Source organism: Semicossyphus pulcher, unplaced genomic scaffold, assembly GCF_022749685.1.
Source record: "Semicossyphus pulcher isolate SPU_LCO1_2020_fin unplaced genomic scaffold, fSemPul1.0.p SCAF_20, whole genome shotgun sequence".
Taxonomy (NCBI): Eukaryota; Metazoa; Chordata; class Actinopteri; order Labriformes; family Labridae; genus Semicossyphus; species Semicossyphus pulcher.
Genome location: NW_027211694.1, coordinates 5,139,807 through 5,163,204, shown reverse-complemented (window position 1 = coordinate 5,163,204; position 23,398 = coordinate 5,139,807). Strand labels below are relative to the sequence as shown.

Genomic DNA, 23,398 nt, shown 5'->3' with positions numbered 1-23,398 from the left:
CACCAGAATGTAAGACGCAGTCTGTTTTGGCGGGTATCCCAGAGGGGAAAGGTTTTCTTAGTTATTTCGACACCATTTCAATTTATTGATATTTAAAACAGTCAAATTACTGCCTGTTTTTGCCATGTTGAGTGCTGTAGTTGGTGGTAGCTGGCAGCCTACGGTAACATTGATTGTTGTGAGGGTAGCGGCTGCAATGGCGATCATGATGGTGCATGTCCGTGATGAAGCGTTAGCAACAATCAAGGTAGTTTTCCTCCCTTAGAACAGCGAGGAAAACAGCACTGCTGCATATTGTAAGTAGGAGACGTTGTAGCGGCTTGGACCCGGAGATGTGACGTCCCCACTTGATAACCGGATAGAGCCACGGTCTGAGTAAAATAGCGTAACACAGTAACATACCCCTGCCTTTTATACTGGTATATTGGTTGCACCGGTATAGGACGCAGCCCACTTTTAAGATGAAAAAATTTATATTAAAAGTGCGTCTTATACACCGAATTTTACAGTAACTAGTTGAAGTATTATTGACATGCTTCTATGTCAACACAGTAAAGGCAAACTGCTTTAAAATGTTTGCTTTATTCTGTTTTTAAGGTAATTTACTCCACTCTGCACTCTGTAACAGGATCTCCGTCCCCATATTGTCTTCAGGCATTCGACCTGCCCCGTTTTAGAAGAAGTAGTCTGCTTTCACATCACATTTCCTGCAAGAGGTTGCACAAGGCTTCCAGGTTCTTTGTTTTGGCTTAAGGCTGTCGTACAGTAGCAGCTACTCACTCATGCATTTCTAACATATTGCAGAATACATTAAAATGCAACTTAATAATTCATGGACTGGAATCTAGACAGTGTAGATTTTATTGTTCTTTGTCTAGCTCGAATAGACAACTACCAGTCCTCTTTAAAGATGTTTATTGTCATGATTTTGTAATCTGTTGTGGCTGATATTCAGATCTAAATACTGCTTGTTGTATGAGTTATGATTGTGTGTAATTGCTATTTCAAAACATGGTGTAAAAGCACGAGCCGACACTGACTCATGTCGCTTGCTTTGTGCAAAGCGTACAAGAGACTAATCATGATTTACTTTTATTCAGCCTCTCGGTGTTGTTACTCATAATTCTGATGAACGATCAGTTTCATGAGGGTACAGTAGGGGAAATATTATTGCGTCATAAAATTTTGAACTACATAAAACAGAACAGGTCTTGCAGAAGTAAACTGTAACCTATCTGCTGAGTTCAAACAGATGGCAGGAGCAACGTCGGGGATACAGGGAAGGAAGCATGTCTGGGTCAATGGATCAAAGCCAACCAGCAGAAACAATAGTAGAAGGACAGAGCAGCTACATTAAGGCGTATTTAATTTTGTTTTCTGCCAGTTCCTCCCTGTTTTCATTAGAATAATCAATAAGAAGCTGGTTTGTATGCAGTTTATGTACCTTTGGGCTGTTTTGAATCAGCGTAGTAGTACTATCAATGCACTAAAAATGAGATAAACAAGACAGTTTAGCTTCTTACATTCAAGTATAGGTCATCACATGTACGCTGAATTCCAGTCTGCAGTGAATCATTGCAGCAGTATCGTAACCGCAGCATGCTTGGGGGTTAATTTTAGAAGCGGAGCCCCTGAACATGTATATTTTACCTGTGTGTAATTGTCAGGTCTCTCCCTGTCAAGCTGGCTCTGCGCTCTGTTCCATTCAGCCTCTCTACCAACCCTGTAATCAACAGCAGGAAGTCCTTGCAGGGTGTTTGCGCGCCAATGCTTCGCAACACGCCAGGTCATCTGCTGATTGTGACACGTCAATGTTGTTTCCTTCCACACTGTGTCGCGGTAACATGTATGACTTTGAAAGGAATGCACCCTCAGAGGATTGGTCTCTACTGAAACAGAAAAAGTGTAGATAAAAGATTCGACAACTCTACAAAATGTAAACATTGATCATTATCTTCATCTTTTAGATATGACTTCATTTTAAAAATTCCCATGGCATGTCATTGTCAATGTTTCCGTCCAAGTGTAAGGCTAGATAATATTGGCTGACAAATCAGTAAGGCTGATCAGTGTGGAAATATTTTGGATTTCGGACAAATGATGGGTTCAACGTGCAAAGCATATGCCACAAGCAAACAATGGCGTAATATGAAACACAACAAACCTGGCCGGCACCTAAAAATATACATTGTATTGACTTTCGTGCTAGCTTAAAGGAGCAATTCACCCCTGTAAAAAGCCACCGTCAGTCAACGCTGGTGTTCTCTGTAATCCATAGAAGCAATAATATTTGAAATTGGCGACATAGCTGTGGAGAAAGTTGTACAAACAGCTCGTAGTTTCGCCCAGTCTACATTCCTACAACACCAAGCGTACATTGCGCCCCTCCCTCTGGAGGGAACGGCCAAGCGAGAGACGCAGAGTGAAATGCTACCGTTTTTTAAGTCAAGGACAGTGAATCTTCAGGTCTGCAGTCTACATTTCCAACCTGACGATTTTGAATGAGACATGACATCGGAGGCGGCGTCCTTAATTGAAGAAGTGTAGTTTAGCGAGCTCCCTGGATGTAAAACGCATCATCTGGCGGAGGTTTTCCACGGCCCATTGGAGTAGCGGATAGCGTCCTCCAAAGGCACAGAGCGACATTGCATTTTTGTCCTACCATAATGGCATTAGCTCCCCATAATAGCATGATAGGACTGAGGTTGAAAATCTGTGAACTGGCCCTTTAAACTTTGAACTTTTCTGTTTGTCTTTTTTAAAACTATGACGACAACAATATACATTTCCTCTAAAACTACAATCCTGCACGTCTCAGTTAGATCCTTCCCAGCTCTATTTATGACTCTGCTTTGATAATGCATAGCAGGGATGAAATGCCAGAGGCTACCCTGCTGGTGGATCTGGAACAGCGAGGGTTCTCTGAAGTATTTCAGATGAGCGTTGCTGCTGCAGGTTGGAACTGGTTCACCTGGGGTCGTAAGGAGAATTCCTCAGCGGAGTAAACCTGCTGCCACGTATATGAGCCGGGCTGACTGGATTTCTACGGCAAGGCTGCGGCCGACACGGACTTGACCTTGCTTATAACCTCTTTTCATGTGGACTCTTGATTTCCCACTTTAAATGTCCATAACATTGCTGTACTGATGAGAAAATGAGAAAAGCAGCCATTTTTTAATCTCTTCCTTTCTGCTGAATGTGTTTTGATGACATCAGTGTAAACTGCTTTGATGTTTTATCCATATATGACGTTGCAGCTCTTGTTGCAGAAGTGTGAAATGCTTTTAAGAGGTGAAAAAAACACGTTTAAAACCGATTGATAAATGGGCCGTAACAGGTTAATGCCCACCACTCACTTCTCTGTCTGCCCCGACCTTTCCAGGCCCTGCATAGTATCGAGCTGCTGTGAAATGTTTGTGTGATGACTTCAGCTTGTTTTTTTTTTCCCACCCCGTGGCACAAAGTGTCTGTCTTCCACTTAAGCCAGGTCTTCTTGAAGCCATCCCGCTGTTGTTTGCTTGGCGGCAGTCACATGCCTCACGCTGGGTGTTTTTTATGAGCTGTTTTTGAACTGAAAACACCTGGACCCAGAGACTCTGTGAATTCCTCATTGTCTTACAGAGCGGCGAGTGCAATTAAGGCAGAGAGCGCGTGTCCATTTGTTGTCTGTACAAGGGTGAGGTTACATTCTTTCCATTTAGGCTCAAAATGGCTGCATCTTCGGATGATGAAATGCGGGGAAGAGGTGAACATGGTGATCGGCCTGTTGCACACACTTTGTGTTGTGAAGCCTGGAAGCAGTTTGTTGCTTCCACCTGTCACAGAATCTCCGACTGTTATGATTACTGTGCTGCTGATTTATCAGACAAATGATGTTTATTCCACAAAACAACACTTAGAGAAATAGATTGAATATTGGCTTTTAAAGCTAATATCTTGCTGCATTTTCACTTGATGTGCATTGATTTTTCTCAGCGCTGAACCATGAGCGGCCCTGAGATTAAATGAACCTGCTGTTTGCTGTGATGCTACCCCATTAGCGCTCCTGTGAGTGATACTCTTCCTGCAGATAAATAGCAGTGTCAGGCCTGGACCTTGACAGTCTGAGTGCTTTGGCTTTTGATTGAAATGGAATTGCATAAGTATGGTCTCTGTGTTAGCAAGGAGTTAGTTTTTCATATTTTGCATAATTAGAAATGTTTGAATCCTTGTTGAATGTGTCTAACTGGTAAACAAAACGGATTCTACTGACTATCCAGTAGGGCTGAACAATTAATTGAAATTTATTTGAAATCGCAATATGGCCTGCTTGTCTGCAATTTTCAATATGCGCAATATTTATTAATGGTGAAATGTGTGTCAGAATACCATTTTAATTTAAATATTATAATATAAATTATATATATATATATATATATATATATATATATATATGCCGCAGAGATGTTCTACATCCCACACGTCATACACAGACGTAAGTATGAAATATCTTTGTTTGGTGCAGATCCCTGCAGAAAACATACCGTAATCGTTTGAATGCTTTTCAATTAACATTAGGAAAAATTATGTAAGAATTATCATTCAATTTAATATCGCAAATCATGGGGCGCTGGTTTAGCTCAGTGGGTAGAGCAGGCGCCCCATATACAGAGGCTACAGTCCTCGTCGCACTGATCGCAGGTTTGACTCCCGGTCTGCCGATCATTTGGTGCATGTCAGCCCCCACGCTCTACTCCCCACATTTCCTGTCTCTCTTCAGCTTTCCTATCGAATAAAGGCAAAAAGCCAAAAAACAATTCTTAAAAAAATATATATATTTATGTCACAAATCATATCAAAATTGCAGTATAAGTCAAAATAATTGCAATAAGATTTTTTCAAAAAAAAAAGCAGAGCCCCTGATAGAAAGTAACAATGCTTTTGTTCATCAAAAAATCATACAATTTTAATATGCAAAATAATAGACGCAAAAATTAATTCATTGCAACGTCTTCAAAATGAATTTAAACTCCGTGTTTTATAGAGCAGAAGTGTCCGGTCACTGAGTCCAATCAGGCTGAGATGTTAATAAATGTAATGAATATTTAATTAGCCTCAACCGCTCGAGCAGCTGTGTGCAGACGGAAGAATTCATTACGATGCAGCGCAAAGACACAGACAACCCCCCTGTGCATGTTATGGGATCATGTTGTGTTAAATTAAATCGCCACATTATGTCAGATCTGTGGCATCAGTTGCATGTGATCGTTGTTTTAAGCTGCTGGTATTGATTATTGATCATGGAGGTGTCTAAGCGTATTAGGTACCCCTTTGTGTCTCCTTCAAGTCAAACAGAGGGCAGTAAAATGGATTGTGCTGCAGGTTTTTTAGGCTCATAACTCGGGGAGGAAAGGGGGATATTGCTCTTCTTTCCTCACTGAGGTGGTGATGGTAGGAGGGATCAGGGTGTTGGAGATTTCAGGCCAGAGAGGAACAGGAAGTGGCTGTTTATTTTTCTCATTTCCTCTTTGAGGCTCCACTAGTGAGCCTGCTTCTTCCACTCCCTCTTCTTTATAACTGACGCCAACCCGACTTAGACATATGTACACACATGTAAGCAAGCGTACAGCAATCTGTAACGCCTTGCGTAATATTTTGACTAAAACTCCGGGGGGATTTCCGTGAGGTCTGGGGAACCAATAGAGATGACTAAGTTCTGCATTGTCCTGCAGTTTCACTATTAGTTAAATGCTTTTCACTGGGCTGCACAATAAGCAAGTAAAATCTGCAGTCTGACTAGTGCAATTTTATAAATATAATGTGCATGTTACAGTTTAGTTTGTTTACATGAGTTTGTATTGTATTGGTAGCATTTTGCTCTTGATTAATCATAATAAAGCACTCCTCATTAATGCCTTATCCTGCCTTCTAAAATTACTAGGCCATTACTAAGAGTGTTCCCTCAATAACCTCCTAATTACTGCTAATTGATAGTAAGTAGGGGAGTTATTGCACAGCAATAATAATCTTAACAGGCTAAGCTCCTCATAGGTCCTTATAAGGTAGAATCAAATACAGAGCATTTTTTATACATGGAAGCAATTAAGAGATTATTGAGGAAAAAGTAGGTGTCGTGCAGAAATATAGTGTCCTCAAATCAATTACATTTTGCTGCTGCTGATTTTTTTATACGAATATTTTTATGGATCAAAAGCTTCCCTGTCATGTGACCTAGTGTCCTCAAATCAATGTCACTTGTTAATACTCACCTGGACAAATAAGACGCACCTTATTTTATTGGATTTTTTTGTTTTTAATATTTCATATTATTTTCCTGGAAAAATCAACTAAAGGCTTTTTTTCAATAGCTTCTTTACTTTATTAGGATCCCCATTAACACCTGCATAAGCATTGGCATTAAAATAAGTAGCAATTGTTTCTTGACAAAAATCAGCCCCGGGGATTTACACTTTCGAACAGGTACACTTTCTTATTGTTCGACCATCACCTTTTCCATGTCATGTGACCTAGTAAGAGATTTATTATAACGAATAATTAAGAGCCAGAACACTACTAATATTCATGATTATAATAATACAAAAAACAAAATGTTTATTTGTTTAGCTCTTCTCAAAACCACAGCTTCAAAGTGTTGTACATAGTAAGGCCTGAATAAAACAGGCTCACACAAGCATAAGAGAGGAACAATTCAAAACACTCGTTCACTTAAAATGATAAATAAAACACAAGGGATAAAAGTCAAGATTACAAGAAAGCCTTGCAATTAAAAAAGCTTATTTATGTAGTGATAATAAGCAACTAGTTAGCGATGAATACCCTTCTTTTTTAAGTCCGCTTAAAACTGTGTAATTAGTGTTGGCCTTTGCGTGACAATGATCGCACTTCAGCGTGCATTGTGATGCAGTGCTACTCTGGTGCGGATCCATACTCGTGCTGTAATGGCTGTAAATTGGGAGAATGCCTGCTGGGCAGACCCTGGCACCCACACTCTCCATTTAACCCCTCGGGTTCAGCACATGTTGGCGTGAGCAGTGACACTGTGCCTGTACGCAGGGGAAAAGAGAGGGGACAGGGGGGTGCACCCGCTGTGGTCCGTTCTCAATGCCTCTTTAGTAGACTGACTGTACATGACTGCTGACTGAGCTATCTACTGTCCTCCGTATAGCAGCCTCCACATAAGGCTTCTATTATATGGAAATATCAACAGAGGTTGTATTCTGCCATCTCTCCGTGGCTATATGACCCCTCTGCCTCCACCGCTCGGTGCCCCCCTCTCGCCTTTGGACCCCTCACATGGAAACTAATTTGGCTCTCAAGTGGGGCTATTGTTTTGGCTGTCGAGCGAAAGCCCAAGTGAAACATACAGTTACGATCTCGCCGGCATTTTTTTTTTCTTCTTCCCCCCCTCTCTTCCTCAATCCTGGTCTTCTTTTTCCATGGGAATCCCAGGGCCATATATGGTCGTCCTCAGTAGCAGGAGCAGCAGCTAGAGCGCTGAAGGCAGAGGCTGTGCATGTGTGTGTGTAGTCTGGTTACAGCTCCCAACAGGGCTCATCTAGTGGAGGGACCCAGCTGGTCGCCCTGCAGCGCTCTAACCCTCCCCCTCGTACCCTCTGGCCTCATGAACCCTGCCAATAGCACAGGAGCTGTGAGCTCTTTGTCTCTGGCGTAAACACACACACACACACAGATACACTACCTTACAGACTCAACATTAGTCTCTCTTACAAATATAGATTCACTGATCCTCATATAATCCCCTTTTATTCACGTATTGATTGTTCTGTTTGATATTATTTTTACTCTTACCCCCATTGTCTGGGCTGATCCGTCTGTAACGCACACATGCGAACGCAGACACATAACGCACTCATACTTACATGCAGGCGGTAAGAAGGAATTCCTTTTGTGGAAGTGGCTGCGCGCCTCTGAGCCAATGACGTAGCCCGCGAGGAGTGGCCAAAGCGTTGATGCCTGAAGCCCCAAGGCTAGGAGTATTACTTATCTGGGAATTTCTCCACTGGTATGCTAGTCCAGGGCCTCTGCTGCTTACTGCTTAGGTGGCTGCAGAAAGAGCCCTCTTCTGAGCTCAAGAAGAAGCCGCTTTGTTGCCCATATTGTTGCTTTATTTGGGAGAAAAGTTGTCTTTCTCTTTGAGGACAAACATGAAACAAGTTTCGCTTTACTTTAGATGCCCTAAGCACAAATTCTGTCTCTATTTTGTGCATGCAATGTTTGAGAAACCTTACACCATAATACCTAGATAATGTTTTGGCTCTCATGACAGATACTCGAGGGTTTCAGCCATCATCCATCTCAGTGAGAAAGTACAGAAGTTTCACTCCCCCCCTCCACATCACACGAAGAAGAAAGAACCAGATAATTGCAACGGAAGAGTTTGTTTTTTGTGTTTAAATGTGTTTTCTTAAGCAGAAACTGTAGTGAAATCGTCCTTTTTCTCCATGTTCTTTTGTGGTTGTGTAGTTGCTTTGATCCCGGCAAAAGTCCCGATCATAATCATAGCGAGAGTGACTCAAGCCTTTTGCGGGTTTGGGGGGGGTTTGAACAGCTGTTGCAGACAATCGCTGAGATAATCTCTCGGTTTGTTGCTGTTTTAGTTTTTACATTTAGTGACTGTTGCATAATCCGCAGACAACTCAGAGCAGAGTTTTCACCGGGACTGTTTATTCAGTTGAAAGTTCAGTTGTCCTTTATGACAGCTGTTGACAGTGAGGTCTGTGGATTATCCTGAAAGAATCTGGACATTGTTTCTGAAATGACATGTCTCTGTTGGATGACAGTGTTCAATGATTGAGCACCACAAAGGAAATTCCAGTCGCCACCATTGGCAAATACAGCCCAAACCTGAACTGTGCACAAGGCGAGATAACAACAGGGGACAGAGAGTAAACATATTGGATTTTTGTTTGTCTCTGATTAAGATGAACTGCCCTTTTAATGCATGTACAGTCCATCAACAGTTTTGACACTCATCCAAAGGGCTGTCTCATGTTTTACTCCCAGGAAACAGGTTCATGAGAGTTTTCCATAAGTGGCAAAAGTTGGCCCAACATATTAAAGTGTTTCAATGCTCGTCATTGTTGTTTATATTCATATAATTTCCCCAGAAGGAGGAATGTTGTCATTTAGCGGCCTTAAGTTAGCGTTAGCTTGGCACACAGACCCCGTGTTTCAGTGTTTCATTACCAGGTTGGTTTACTTTGAAGAGTAGGAGACCTAATTCAGCTCCAGGTAAAAAAGAAAATCCAGGAGTCTTAGGAATCTGAACCTCAAAACAAGCTGATTACCGAGAAACAAGCTAGCTACAGCTCTGTTGGCAGCTCCTCTTGACGTAAGTCGTCTGAAGAGCGCCTGAAAAAATTGGCTCCCCCTGAAACCTTGTAAACGCTGAATATGGAAGGGTCAGTTTAAAGAGTTTATATTGTAGCTGATGCTCCTGCATTGCTGTGTGTACCCCCACAGAACTTGTGTATATGTATATTGCACATATACACGGCTTCCCAATTTGAAGCCATACAAAGCACAACGAGGAGTCTTGCAGTTGTTTACAATCCTGCCACCAAACTGCACCTTATTTTGCCCTCCTGCTTTAGGCATCAAATGTGATACACACTGATGGTCTCATGATATCCCTTGTAAACAATCATGAGTGCAAGAGAGCTGCTAGCACAATTAGCTCAGCTGGCTGCCTGTGCCATCCTCAGCAGCGAAAAGTGAAGGAGCAACAAGAGCAGCTTTCTGCAGGGAGCTCGAGTTGTCCATCTGAGAGCGCTGCTAAAAGGAAGTCAAGGAGGGGAGGGGTCTTCAAGTGTCTCCTTGATGTGGAGTGCTGCTAAATTAAGCTTGGAGCTATCTGCGTGATGTGCCAGGAGATAATAAACCAACCCGTTTTTACACACACAGTAGCTGTACCCCCTTTACAGTATAAACTTGTCCAAGTGAGCAGTGTGGCGCAAGAAACTGTCCTCTGTGCTCACAGTTTGAGCTTCAGTTCCTGTTAACACAGACTGTTTTTACAGTGTTCTAGCTAGATAAGCTCATGTAGTTTTACCAGTACATCCTGTAGGCTTCCTCTTATGTTTATCTTTCACATGTATTCACTCATTTCAATATGAGATGCTAATGTGGCTATGTAAATTAGTGCAATTTTCTTCTTTTGCAAGCTGTGTTGTCTCGGCCTTTTGGAAACAGACCTCCTGCTGGAGATTGCTTTTACATGATCCTGTTTAATTGATCTAAAAAAGGGCCTTTATTAAATGTGCATTAGAAGGCTAAGACCTCTTTTGGGCTATCCCATTGTATAATCATTGATGACATCATAAGGTCACGTTTCACATGAAATGTGTGAACGGTTGGATTGCAGATGAAACTATCAAAACTTCTGGTGTGTTAACAAATTGTTTTGTACATTCAGAAATGTTTTAAATCAATATATTTTATGTGTTAATTTAGTTTGTATTTTTTGTATTAATTGCCAAATATCAATACTTTTACTAATAACTACAGTTCCCTGACTCAGTTACATAAACTTTAAAGGGCCAGTTCGCCGATTTTCAACCTCAGTCCTATCATGCTATCATGGGGAGCTAATGCCATAAATATGGTAGGAAAAAAATGCTACGCAAAACGCGTCATCTGGCGGAAGCCAGGGAGCTCGCTAAGCTACTTCCTCGATCTAGGACGCCCGCCTCCGATGTCATGTCTCGTTCACAATCGTCAGGTTTGAAATGTAGACTGCAGACCTGATTCTTTTTAGACGATCCCCCGGAATATTCTCATCGTATTTCGGATTCTGTACCGCTCGGAGTTGTTGCCTGCAGCGATCAAGTGACTTTTCCTTGACTGGAAAACGGTAGTATTTCACTCCAGCGTCTCTCACTGGGCCTTTCCTTTCAGATTGAGGGGAGCAATGCACGCTGGGTGTTGTAGGAATGTAGACAAGCGCCAGTTTCAAATATTATTGCTTCTATGGATTACAGAGCTTTGACTGACAGTGGCTTTTTCCAGGGGTGAACTGTTCCTTAAAGCCTCACTTGTAGAAATTACATCACTAAAAGCGAGTTCTTATCTCGGTAATGCATCGACTAACCTCACCTTCATCATATCTGCAGAAACAAAAGCCGCAGCTTTACTGTGGATTCAAACATTATAGTTGTAGTTTCAAGGTGATGGCTTAATATCCCACCACTGGGTCTTGAGGGTCTTTTGCTATGACTGGTGTCTTTTGAATGTTGTGATAAATTAGACCATAATTGGTAGCAGTGGCACCCACGGTCGCACTGCACGACGTCTCATTTTTTTTGCCATAAAAGGTCATGAGAATCGCTGCGATAACACTCAAAAGTCATCCCTGCGAGAGGTTAGAAAAAGAAAGATGGCACCTCGAGATGCTCCACTCAGCGAGACTTTTCTGATGTTGTCTCTCAGTGGTTTGCTCTTCGCGCTGCCTTCAGGGGCTATCCGAGCATCCCCCCTGTGCTTTATAATGAAGTCTTTTCTCTATTTATTTATGTTTCTTTCAAAAGCCCCGACGAGGCCTGAACCCATGTTCTCTTTTTGGCTTTGTCATCATGGCAACAGACCGGCCTCTTCTCTCAGGAGCATGTCATGGGTACATTTTTGGGCCCGCTCAGAGAATGAGCTTAGCCCATCTTCTTTGCGGGCGCTAGCAGGGAGTAGAGCTCAAATTCCTCCATATTATTTCAGGATTAGACTGGTGCATATGAGGGACACTATATTGTTTCTGTCCTAATCTTCTCCATTTTTATCCCCACCGGCTCGGGGAGGTTTATTAAGTTAATCTGGTGATAGCGCCTATAATCAGCCCCATTTTGGGTGCAGCTAATTGATGAGTGTGTGAAGTTTTTACAGTATTTACACACTGTATGTTCAGCATTTATGACTGCTATTTATCTCGCAGGCTCAGGCCTCATGACATGTTAATGTTTGCCTATTATAGAAGATTGTTTTCCAGTTTTAATGCCAGTGTGTGTGTGTATATTTTTATGTCCTGTTGTCTTGCGGTGCTTCACATTTACTATGGCTGCCTCAGGAGAGGTTTCTCTTTGCTTCTCTTTCATAAAGCGCCACTTGAAGCCATATTTACTCCGGGCTGATCGTCCAGTTATGTCTCGCTGAAGTTTCTTTTAATGCGCTCCCAACAGCTCATAAACACAGAAGACACTTTTTATGATTTAGAGCAACAGTTTTGGGGAGTTGGAAAAGAACGTCGTACGAGCTGTCCTGTGTGGTGAAATACGATGCTAAGTGTTCTGTCAGCAATATTTAAAAGGTCCCGACTTTCTGACTCCTATTGCCCAAGGTTCAGATTTTTTAATTTAGATTAATTTCTAATTAGATTTAAAGATTAATCACTGCTTTTCCTGCTCCACTGGTAACCACATCCAACAAAGCCTAATGGATAAACAGAGCCGTGTTCAGAAGCTGGCCACACACTGTACATTAAACTCTATCGACAAATCAAATGGAGCATCCTGTGTCCATTGATTAGTTTAGTACATGATTTTTTTACGTCAGCTTCCCAGAAGCCTCAGTTTCCATTAGAGAGGGCTTTTTATCAGAAAGGGCGGCAAGGATTCATCCTGTAGTCCGGCCTGGCAAACTGACAGGATACATCAAGTGATAACTAACATGCAGAGGCAACATGATTAGACAGCCAGTCGTTGCTCTCTTTAACAGCAGCTCTCACAGGTGTACTTTATGTGTGTGTTTGTTACTTAAAGGATGATTTATATACACACATGGACATGTGAAGCAGACCTAAGTTTCAGTGACGGGTTCCTGCTCAGCCTGGAAAATATGTAATATTCAACACAATTAGAGATAGACCGATATGGTTTTTTCAGGGCCGATACCGATATCGATTATTTGTAGTCAAGGAGGCCGATAACCGATATTTGGAGCCGGTATTCATTTGCAGTAAAAGTGAAAATATTGGCGTCAAAATTTTGAATAATACAAACTCCAACACTTAACTTTGTTTAAATGCCTTTAAGCATATGTTTATTAAACAAACAAACAAAAAGCGCAGGGAGTTCCCAGGGTCAGCAGCATCTCTTATAAAGTTAACTGAAAATTTAAATAAATAAATAAATAACTTCCTGAAGTTTTATAAAGTAAATAAAACAAAGTTAAATAAAATTTGCAAAGAAATGAAGTTTTTCTCCTCTCCGCCGTGTGTGCGAGCACTCCGCACTCTTATCGGCCGTCGGATATAAAAAAAAAAAGAAAAGAAAAAGAAAAAAAAAGGCTGATGCCGATATGCGTCAAAATGCCGAATATCGGCGCCGATAATCGGTCGATCCCTAAACACAATACATGTTTTAGCAGTTGAACCTGATAATGCTTTTCAATAGGAGTCTTTGACCTCTTTCACTTCAGCGTCACATAAAACAGCTACATTAGACGGAGTCTCATTTTTACATGCAAGACGCACATTTATCATTCTTCCTTATTTTCCCAGATCATTTGGGGAGCTGGTTTAGTCCTCGATGCAGCGCCCCCGGGTTTCAACTCCCTCGCCGCGTGTCGTACCGACTCTCTTCCCCTGTTTCGGACACACATTTTTGGCATTTTTATGCCTTATATTGAGAGACAGGACAGTGGATGGTCTTTACAAAACCTATATAATTCAACCAGACAAAGACTTTTATTAAGCTAGTCAGCTAAAGATGGTAGCAGCTTTGCTCGCGGCCCCGAAAGCCTCACCGAAGAGCGTTGGAAAGACCCAGATTTATAGTATGAAACTGCTTTTATTCCTAACCTAAAAATGAGCTAGCTTCTCCTGTTGACGTGCTTTGTATGCTGATCGGAGAAACGTCGAGAGGTCATTTTCAGACTCTCATGTTGTTTCTCCTGCGGTAATCTGTGTACAGTCAATTGACGAAATGCTAGTTGCCGCCTCTCGACTGATCTTAAGGGGAACTAGTAAATCCATCAACACATTTGTCAACATAAGATGACATCTACTTGTTGTGGTCCTACCCTGAGCGGTATCTGTGTGACTTTATATTCTAGTTTACCCGGCATGGTATGATTCTCATTAAAAAATCACATTTCACCCAAGCTTGGTTTATTTGATATCGCTCATACTCTTCTTTTTATAGGTTGTAAAGCCGTCCATCTTCCTACCTTCATTCTCGAAGAGGCCTCATCTCTGCTCCCCCTCGCAGGCACACTGGTCAAACAGGTTTAAATGGCAGCGTGTCGGCGAGTGAGTCGCTACATGTCTGAGTGTTTCGCTGCGGGCACCGTGCAGGTCCTATATGTTATTCAGGGGGCTGATTGTGATGTGTGAGACGGGATTAAACCCGCATTGTTGCTTTAAATAACGTAGATATAATATGAATCCCCCTGCTCTCCTCTGTCTGACTCACTCTCTGATAAACAATGGAGCTCAGTGTTAGTAATGTAGGGTTGCAAAGCTCTCTGCTGCGCCTCTCTATACATCCCTTTTTCCAACCCCCTTTCCATCGGCGGAATGTGGAGGATGCCACAGCACTTTCTCCAGACTCTCCTCCTCCTTCTCCTGTCCCTCTGGCCACTACACCACACATAGTCTCGGTTTAGGCTGTCACTTTGGCACCTGTCAGCCGCAGACAATTACGGCCATTAAGGGATTACCTTTGTTGGGCTCCACTAGCTGCTGGGAGGAGCCAGCGGAGGGCGGTGACGCACCGAAAGAGGGAGGTCACATCCAGCGCTGCGTTCGCCTTAAGGGGCTTGTTTCCATTCTTAGAGAAGGAGAAGACTTTGAAGAGATAATAAGCGTGCAGGGGCTGACTGAGGGGGAGGATTTGGAAGAGGGTATGGAGGACAGTTTTCAGACGAGAGGCAGAGAGCTGTAACAATCTTTTTTTCCCCAGTTCCATCTAATTTTTCACTATTGACAAAGACAAAACATCAGTGCAGTGTGTTACATTTAATAGCTGTTGTCTCACATTTCCTAAAGTTGTTCTTAAACACACTGCAAAGACTACACATGTTGTGCAAATGCACAAAAAGAGATAACAAGTGAGAATATGTCTGATTTTCTATGCTTTGCACATGAGTAGTTATTGCTTGAGGAAGAATAAAACGCCACCAACTTTCCCACCAAAATTATCACGTTGACGCAGGCATTTCATACCCGGCAAGACCTGCTAATAAATGCCGATTGTCTCTTTTCCCATTGCCAGTGAAGTATACTGCTATCGGTCTCTTTTCTCCTGCGTGACCATGTGACATCACAGGGTTAGAAAACAATAGCACGCACAAAGAACTTACATTATACTCTTTGCTAAGCAGTATAGAGGCCAGTGAGGATGTAACAGTGGTTAGGTCTTTATTGTATCTATTACTCATTCAGTCTATCTATCAAACTCGATGTTCGAGCGCTGCTCGGACGGAGACGGGGGGGAATTTGTAGCTGAGATGACAAGGAGTCGCGTCAATGTGTGTAATAGCATTGCGTGGGAAAAGGGGTGGAGATTGGCGCGTCAACCCGGGTTTTGTGCTCCCATCAATGCCGAGGCGATAATTACCTGTGTCGACTGCGGAGTTATTTGACCCGGGTCTGAATGCCGATTGTAGCCTTTCCCACTTAGTAAAAAAGCCGGGTGTTAGCGGGTTTTTGACCAGTGGGAAAGCGGCTGTAGGCCGTACAAAAATGGTGGAACCATTCATTCTTGATTACACTTAACAGCCAATAAGATGGCTCGCTTTCACTCACCGCCTTGGCTTTGAATTCAACAAGCTCACTCAGCTGTTGATAAGGGCCCATCTGCCTCTTCATCTCAAATCCCACAAGCAAGTAAAACGAAGCTTAATGAATCTGTGGAGGATCGGAAGAGCAACACGCTGAAAGATTAGCCTCCATCCTTCAGTACCCACAGAAAACCACGGATGTCATTGTCTTAACACGGTAGTAGATTAACTGGGAATAATACCAAGATGATTATATTGATAAATTTTACTATATCTAAGGATTGTCTGTTACACACATTCAGTGGGTTGACTTCTCCTGTAAAGCTCTCTTTTATAGTTATCAAATTGTAGGTTTGGATGGACACAAAGCAGCCATGTGTTGTGACAGGTTATCTATATTATTAGCACATGATTGTGACGTCTAGCTAACAAACCTTGAGTTATGTCTTTCTTTGTTGTCTGCCTCAGTAACAAACTCGCATTCAAAATCCATCTGCACCTGGAGAAACTCTGTGCCTGAGCTCCCACACACAACCAACCCTCATCCTACACACACACACACACACACACACAGCGTCAGATAAGCTCAGTGAGGCCTCTGCAGGCGCTCTTCAGCTCTGGCCATGTACGGGGGTTGTAAACGGCCCAAATTTGGACAAGGATTCCAGCCAGATAGTCGTGTGCCCTGAACGTGAGGCCGCTGTGCGTCGGTGTGTGTCTGTTTCCCTTGTCAACGCTTTTGTTGTCATAGCCATCCCAGGAGAGAGAGCGAGACGGTGCAGGCTCCGGGTTTAATGATGGGGGGAGAGGGGGCTGGGGTGGCATAGATTGGTTTTGGTTTTGATATTACTAAGTGGTCGTAATTGTAGATTTAAGGTGTGTATCTTAACTGATTATTTACTACAATGGCTGTCAGTCAGTGAGCTTGAGAATCCACAGCTCAGGTTATTTAGCTGGATACCGGAGAAGAGAAAGTTGCTGTTTTATCAACTTTATTTCAGACCGCTGCTTTTCAGATCACCTTTTTTTTAAGGTAACATCTGAACCGTAGGGCCTGTGTGTCCTGACTGAAAAGGGCACCGCAGGCTGTCTGTTGCTGCCTTTCCTCGGTCTCGTTGTCTCGGATTGTTGAGCAGAAATGTGACCCTTTGGACAGCTTGCTCCCTCTCAGGTGTGAAGCCAAGTAAAGCTGCTGCTGCCCTGTCTGTGTATGAATTTAATACCATTTTAATTAAGTCTGAAAATGTCTCCCTCCAACAAGATCCTCCAAAACAATTACACACCTACACACTTAGGCCAGACCTAGATATATGGCTTTAGTGTAGAATTGTAGAGGGTCCTGAATTAGGCACAACCAATGACTGTATATGTAGATGGACGATGCGTCTCCATCTGCTGTCATTGTATGAGATTGAAGCCAAAACAACCCCGTGATGGGCTCTGCCATCTTGTGATGGTGACGTCATTTGGAGCCAGAGCGGATCAGTAGAGATCGGTGGATGGAGCCGCCGTAGCCGCTGCCGCTAACCTAAACACACACTTAAAAAAACAGCAAGGATCCTGCACGTCGGCGTATTTAACAGCAGAACAGCTTCTTGAGTTGGTCTGAAGCAGACGTTCACATATATTGATAACTTCAATGACTGCAGTGATTGTTTTAGTTAGGAACAGATCGGCTGCAGGAGCCGGATTTGTCAACAGAGCTGTCAATCATCCTTTTTACAGCATCAGATAACTAATTAAAAATAAACTTGTCAGAAAAATGAACACTTGGACGTAAATCAGCATGATAAGAACTAACTATAATGACAGAAACCATGCTTGAGAAAAATTTATCGGGCGTGTATTTTGATTTTATAGTTTGACCCATGTCCCATCTGTTAACATGGAGGAGGCGGGCTTTATGAGCTACACAGCAGCCAGTCAGCAGGGGGCGATAGAGAGGGTTTGGCTTCACTTTGAGGGAGCTGTCATGTCGTCCATCTTTTCATGCAGTCTATGCTACTGCTATATCGGTTGGGTGGTATAATTGGGCCAATATTGGCCATTCACACATATCGGTATTGGCATGAATTTATTCAGACTTTTTTTTTTTACAAAACGTTTAATAGAGAAAACAACGCATGTGAAAGGTCAAAAATTCACTTGGCAGCCGTCTCTGTAATCTGTAGCCTTGTTTCCATATCTGTCTGGCTCTAGTCCGAGTAACAAAAAGGTTTTATGTCTTACAAAATACATAAAAAATCGAATAACAGTAAAGTACAGACTCGTGCAGGTGTTGTAAAGATAAAGGCCTGATGCATGTCTTGTGTACATTTCCTTTACACAACCAGCGCTTGTATAACGGAAACCCAAAGTACGCCCACCCTCGCGAGAATTCTGCATCATAGTGTAGGTAAATTCACAACACCTCCCACTTCATGAGTCAGAAGACCTTAAAATAGATCCCTCCCACTTGTGGCCGCTATTGATTTCTGTGGGTATCAGTCTTTGTTTTCACCTTGTCATCAGTCAGATTTGGTTTGATGCACTGGCGGAGGAGAGGGTGTCAGAAAGCGGTTAACAGCCTCTTTGTGGTCTCTCCTCCGGTCTGGGATGTGCCGATCATTGTCAAAGAAGCGTCATATTTTTGTGGGTGGACTGCTAGCTTGCAAAGCAGTGTCTTCACTTCACTTTGACTGTGTAGCGTAATCTCCTCAGTGTGACCCTGATTTGAGCTATTGGAGTGTTTTAATAGTCTAACATATTCAGATGTTCCTTAAGGTGCTCCAGTTTCCTTCCACACTGAACGACACGCTTGTCCCCACCACAAGAGTATAAAATAATTCCTAATGATTACAACTGATTAAATAAAGAGGACAAACTTTCGGTGCTGGCATATATCTGTCAAACTTTTGCTCAATCACAGATGTGGATGTAATCGAGTGATTCAGCCGCTCATTGTAAGAGTACGTTGTGGTTATTTTAGCGGTTTGATTTATCACCCTTGAGAAAATATTTGGCTCATGTACAAAGCTCTCTTTGGTGAAGTAAAAGCAGCCTTTGAACGTGTTTTTAAATGCTACTATTTCCATAATGTTGCAGCGTTCAGGCACCACACCTTAGAGCCTCCAGCAGCAGCACTATGCTATGTGGTATTTAAAGCACCCCCGCTATGTGCCGGCATTTTGGGAATGCTCCGGCTGCCTTAATTCTGGATGCACGTGGCAACCTATCAGACACTGACATAAGCACATATGCATCTGTGCACGTACACACGCACAGGGCAGGTCACATTTCTAGCTTACAGTCACCTTACTCTGCCTCTGCCTCTTTTTCTCCTCTCTCTCTCAGGCATGTATAGACGACAATGTCGACATGGTGACGTTCCTGGTGGAGCATGGAGCCAGCATCAACCAGCCCGACAACGAGGGCTGGATCCCCCTCCACGCTGCAGCCTCCTGCGGATACCTAGATATAGCAGAGTAAGTCTTGCACAAGGCTTAAGTTTCTAAGCGGCAGCAGTATCTGTTTCATCAGGTTTGAATTCTGCACACTCATCCTCACATCCTGTCTGGTATCTGGCTTATTCTAAGAAGCACTTCTTTTAGCGAGGCACCTTTCAGCTTCATGCTTTGGTGAAACTGTCCGAGCATCGAGGTCAGCTGAGTTCACGTGTACAAGTCCCATTGGTTCCACGCAGTTTCATTTGATTGTCAAGCACAAAGTGACATCAGGGCTGACATGGCTGCGCTCCAGCTGAGGTCTGCACCTCTTTGAGCCCCCCATTAGTGACCTCTGTCTTTATATCAGTGCTAGCAAGATTGATGTCTGCTCAGTAGGGCCAAGTGCATTGCTTTAATCTAGGGATGCACAATATTGGATTCTTTGCTGATATCAGATGTGCTGATATATTTTCAAACCGTTTTTGCCGATTACGATACCGATATATATTAGACACGTTTAATTGCAGAGAACATCAAGTCTCCACTGCAGTGGAATTGATATCATGTCTATCCTTATTGTAGTGGCCCACTGGCAGATGCAGAAATAACATAATACAGTGCTTTATAAAACGTACACAATCACTGGGAAAGGAAACGACTTGAACTTAGGTTATGTACAAAATGCCATATTTATTTGTATATAACATTGTCTTTCAAAAAAAACCCAGTAATGTTCATACAACAAGGCTTGGATGATGAGATTTGGCCCCTCCTCGCGTGACCGATTCCGAGCAACCATTACAAATGGCAGACTTGCTGTCCGTTTCGGAAACCTGCACCCTTCTTCACGCTTGACAGAAGAGGTGTGGTGCATGCGCTGCGTGCCATACTCACGCCGAGTTGATGTTTTTTGCATTACGTCAAGCTTTTTTAAGGAATCATCGAGCATTTAAGGCAGAATTAAAACGTTTTATCGGCGGAAAAGTGACATATCTGCCGATGCCGATATGTCATTTTCAAGCCGTAATCTGCAGTTACCGATAATGTGCCGATAATATCGTGCATCCCTACTTTAATCATGTGTTTTTAGCTAAATAAAATGAGATTTGGTTTGTCAATTAGCCCCCTTTACTGCAGAAATGCCCATGGTGCTTTTTTAGCGAGCATGAGTGAATTAACTTGTCTAAAGCCAGTTATTAGGCTGCACAAAATAGACTAAAAAATGCATATTTTGATCGTTTTGACAGATATTACAACAAGTTTTGTGGACCACTACTTCATTATTTTATCACATTATTCACATTATTTACCTTTTACCAGAAAGAAGAAGCGTCTGCATGGACTATCGCACTTGGCCTTGTTGCAATTTTGATAACATTTGGATTAATTGTGCAGCCTCTGTAAGCAGATCTCTGCACATTTTGACAGGAGCGTCGGCCCATCTGATAGCTCTGACACACATTGTTAAAAGTGATGTAATCAAATATGGCGAGATCATTGTCGGCCACTATATCTGGAATCGAGCTACACTCTAGTATTTTTCTTGCCTCAAGTCCTTTTCAGGTAAGAAGAGCGCTCACAGGGCGCTGAACACAACGCAGAGATGTTATCGGAGGATATCTAAACAGGCTAAAGGGGGCTGAAGGAGCTCAGTTGTGCTCATTGTTCAGCATATTGGGAGTGTGCTGTGACCTGCTTTACTTCTGTGTTACATTACAGGAACCTGGCTACAGATTTATCCCCCACTGTTGATGTTTATCCAAAAAGTAACAAGTGCAACTATCTGCAGGGAGATAAACATCTGGCTTATGTAAAAAGTGCTCTCCACGTCATTTAAGTTGTTTTCTAGTGGCTGTTTTATTTTAAGGTTTAAGGCAAATTGTTTTGTCTCTTATTAAGACATTTGGGATTAAATTCTGGTACACAAGTTTGAAAGAGAAATACAGTTTCTGATCCAGAATCTAGTTTCTAAAAAGTCTTGACACATGGACAAGATCAAAAAATATTTACATAGTCTGCTGAAATCCACTCCACACTCCCTCCAGCAGGAATGCTGTGACCCACTTAATTTGGACTACTTATTTTGGGTGATGAAAAACACAAATCACATTTTTCCAGCAGAAGTCTCTCCAGAACAACGGATTAGTGGAAGTTGAACTGGTTTAACTGTGATGTTACTATGTTAGCTTTCTTTTCCCAGCACTGCCTATTTATTTGTATTCACTGAGGTGAAGCCATGGTTCAGTTTTCCTATGATGCCTTTGGGTTTTTAAGTTTTTTAAGGTTAAATATCTGAGTTCAACAAAATCAGCAGTCTTGATTTTCTTAAAGGGCCAGTCCGCCGATTTTCAACCTCAGTCCTATCATGCTATTATGAGGAGCTAATGCCATCATGGTAGGTAAATGCAGTGTCGCTCTGTGCCTTGGAGGACACTATCCACTTCTCCAATGGGTCCTGGAAAACCTGGGGCCAGGGAGCTCGCTAAACTACACTTCCTCAATCTAGGACGCCCGCCTCCGATGTCATGTCTCGTTCAAAATCATCAGGTTTGAAATGTAGACTGCAGACCTGAAGATTTTTTAGAAGATCCACCGGTATATTCTCGTCGTATTTCAGATTCTGTAGCGCTCTGAGGCGTGGCCTGCAGCGAAATGGTAGTGTTCACTCCAGCGTCTCTTGCTTGCCTGTTCCTTTCAGAGGGAGGGGCGCAGTGCATGCTGGGTGTTGTAGGAATGTAGAACGGGCGAAACCACGAGCTGTTTGTACAACTTTCTCCACAGCTATGGCGTCAATTACAAATATTATTGCTTCTATGGATTACAGAGAACACCAGCTTTGACTGACAGAGGCTTTTTCCAGGGGTGAACTGCTCCTTTAAGAAACTGAAAAATCCCTCCCTCAGCTCATAAGAGATGTGTGAATCCTCAAAATAATTACAATTGTATTCATAACTAATCAGGAAAATTAGCTTATGTCTTGCTCGGTCCATTGTCTGTACCTTTGGTCTTGTAATGCTGGGAGAAAGAGTGGATCATAGGCCAATCGTATTTCTGTAGAGCCGAAATATGTGTGTCACCTCCGACCATCCAGTGGCCTTTTTGACCCGTTTACGTGTAGAAATTAGCCACATATTTTAGGGTTGTTTACTCCTCAGTTCCAGCAAGTCTGTTTCCAGTTGTCCTCATGAACACCAGCTCAGCACTGGGCTAGTATTACACAAAACAATGATTTTATTGTTGTCACATACTGAGTGAAAAGGTCAAGTGGCTGCCCTGCTTTGGGTGACTAATGGAGACATCATGTCACAGAGAGAAACTGCAACCTGATGTGGGTGTTGAACTCTCAGTGGACTCATTTCAATCCCAGCATCCTCATTTCACAGTAACAGGAACTCCAAAGACCCCCACAGCCGTTTAATGCCAGGGTTGGTTAAAAACCCCACAGTGGGACTCGAGACCACGAATCCCATCAAACCCAGCGAGGCTGACCCGAAATAGGCTGAATAGAAAGTCCAATCAAGATGATATAAAGCGCTGAAACGTGACTGCAGTCAGTCAGGGCCATGTGTGGGGGAAGTCATAAGCACCGAGGATATTTGAAGTGGTGTGTCGGCCTAATGAGAAGGGCCCGAGTCTCACCGCAGCTGTAATTGGAAGCAGCTGAAGTCAAGATGTTGAACGGTTAAAAAGGTCTCGAATCTCTGCTGGTGGGAGACAAACTTTTATCAAAGGGTTAAATCACTAACAAGCCATGAAGACGGTGTTAATTTAAACGCTTATTTTGGTTGGTTCTAGAGGATTTCATGGTTTAACTTTGGGTCGGTCAGGCTTTAAAATAATGACTTTATAAAGAGTTGTGCAGAGTTTTGATATTTATTCAATTTAAACTGAATCATCTGTGAAAATAAAAAGATTTCAACCAAGCAATGTTTGCACCAACTCTTTAATGAAAAGGAGCAAACAAAGATAATCATGAAAGCCTTCAATGCCTACATTTAGCACCCTTATTTTATTGTGGAACGTTAACCCTTTAGGATTTCTTAAAATGTTCAATTTCAATCTCACAGTTGACTTTCTGTTCAGTGCCCATTTTGCGTATAATTAATACACTATACAGATTTACAACATTCACTTACACTTTGAACAACTTAAAGCTGCTCAAGTCATGACCAGTTGAGCCTGACGGATAAATCAGCCGGACCATATAAGCAAATATTACCTTAATGAAGTCATAATTTACACGGTTG

At 42.5% G+C, this 23,398-nt stretch overlaps 1 protein-coding gene across 2 annotated transcripts in view; it reads left to right on the top strand.

Annotated features, from left to right (window-relative positions):
* ppp1r12a (protein phosphatase 1, regulatory subunit 12A) overlaps positions 1–23,398 on the top strand; it is a 63,057-nt gene that overhangs the window by 6,226 nt on the left and 33,433 nt on the right. For both annotated transcript variants that reach the window (XM_069670698.1, XM_069670699.1), the window contains exon 2: positions 19,060–19,190. In XM_069670698.1, coding sequence (XP_069526799.1) covers positions 19,060–19,190 — 131 coding nt within the window. The remainder of the gene's footprint in view (positions 1–19,059; positions 19,191–23,398) is intronic.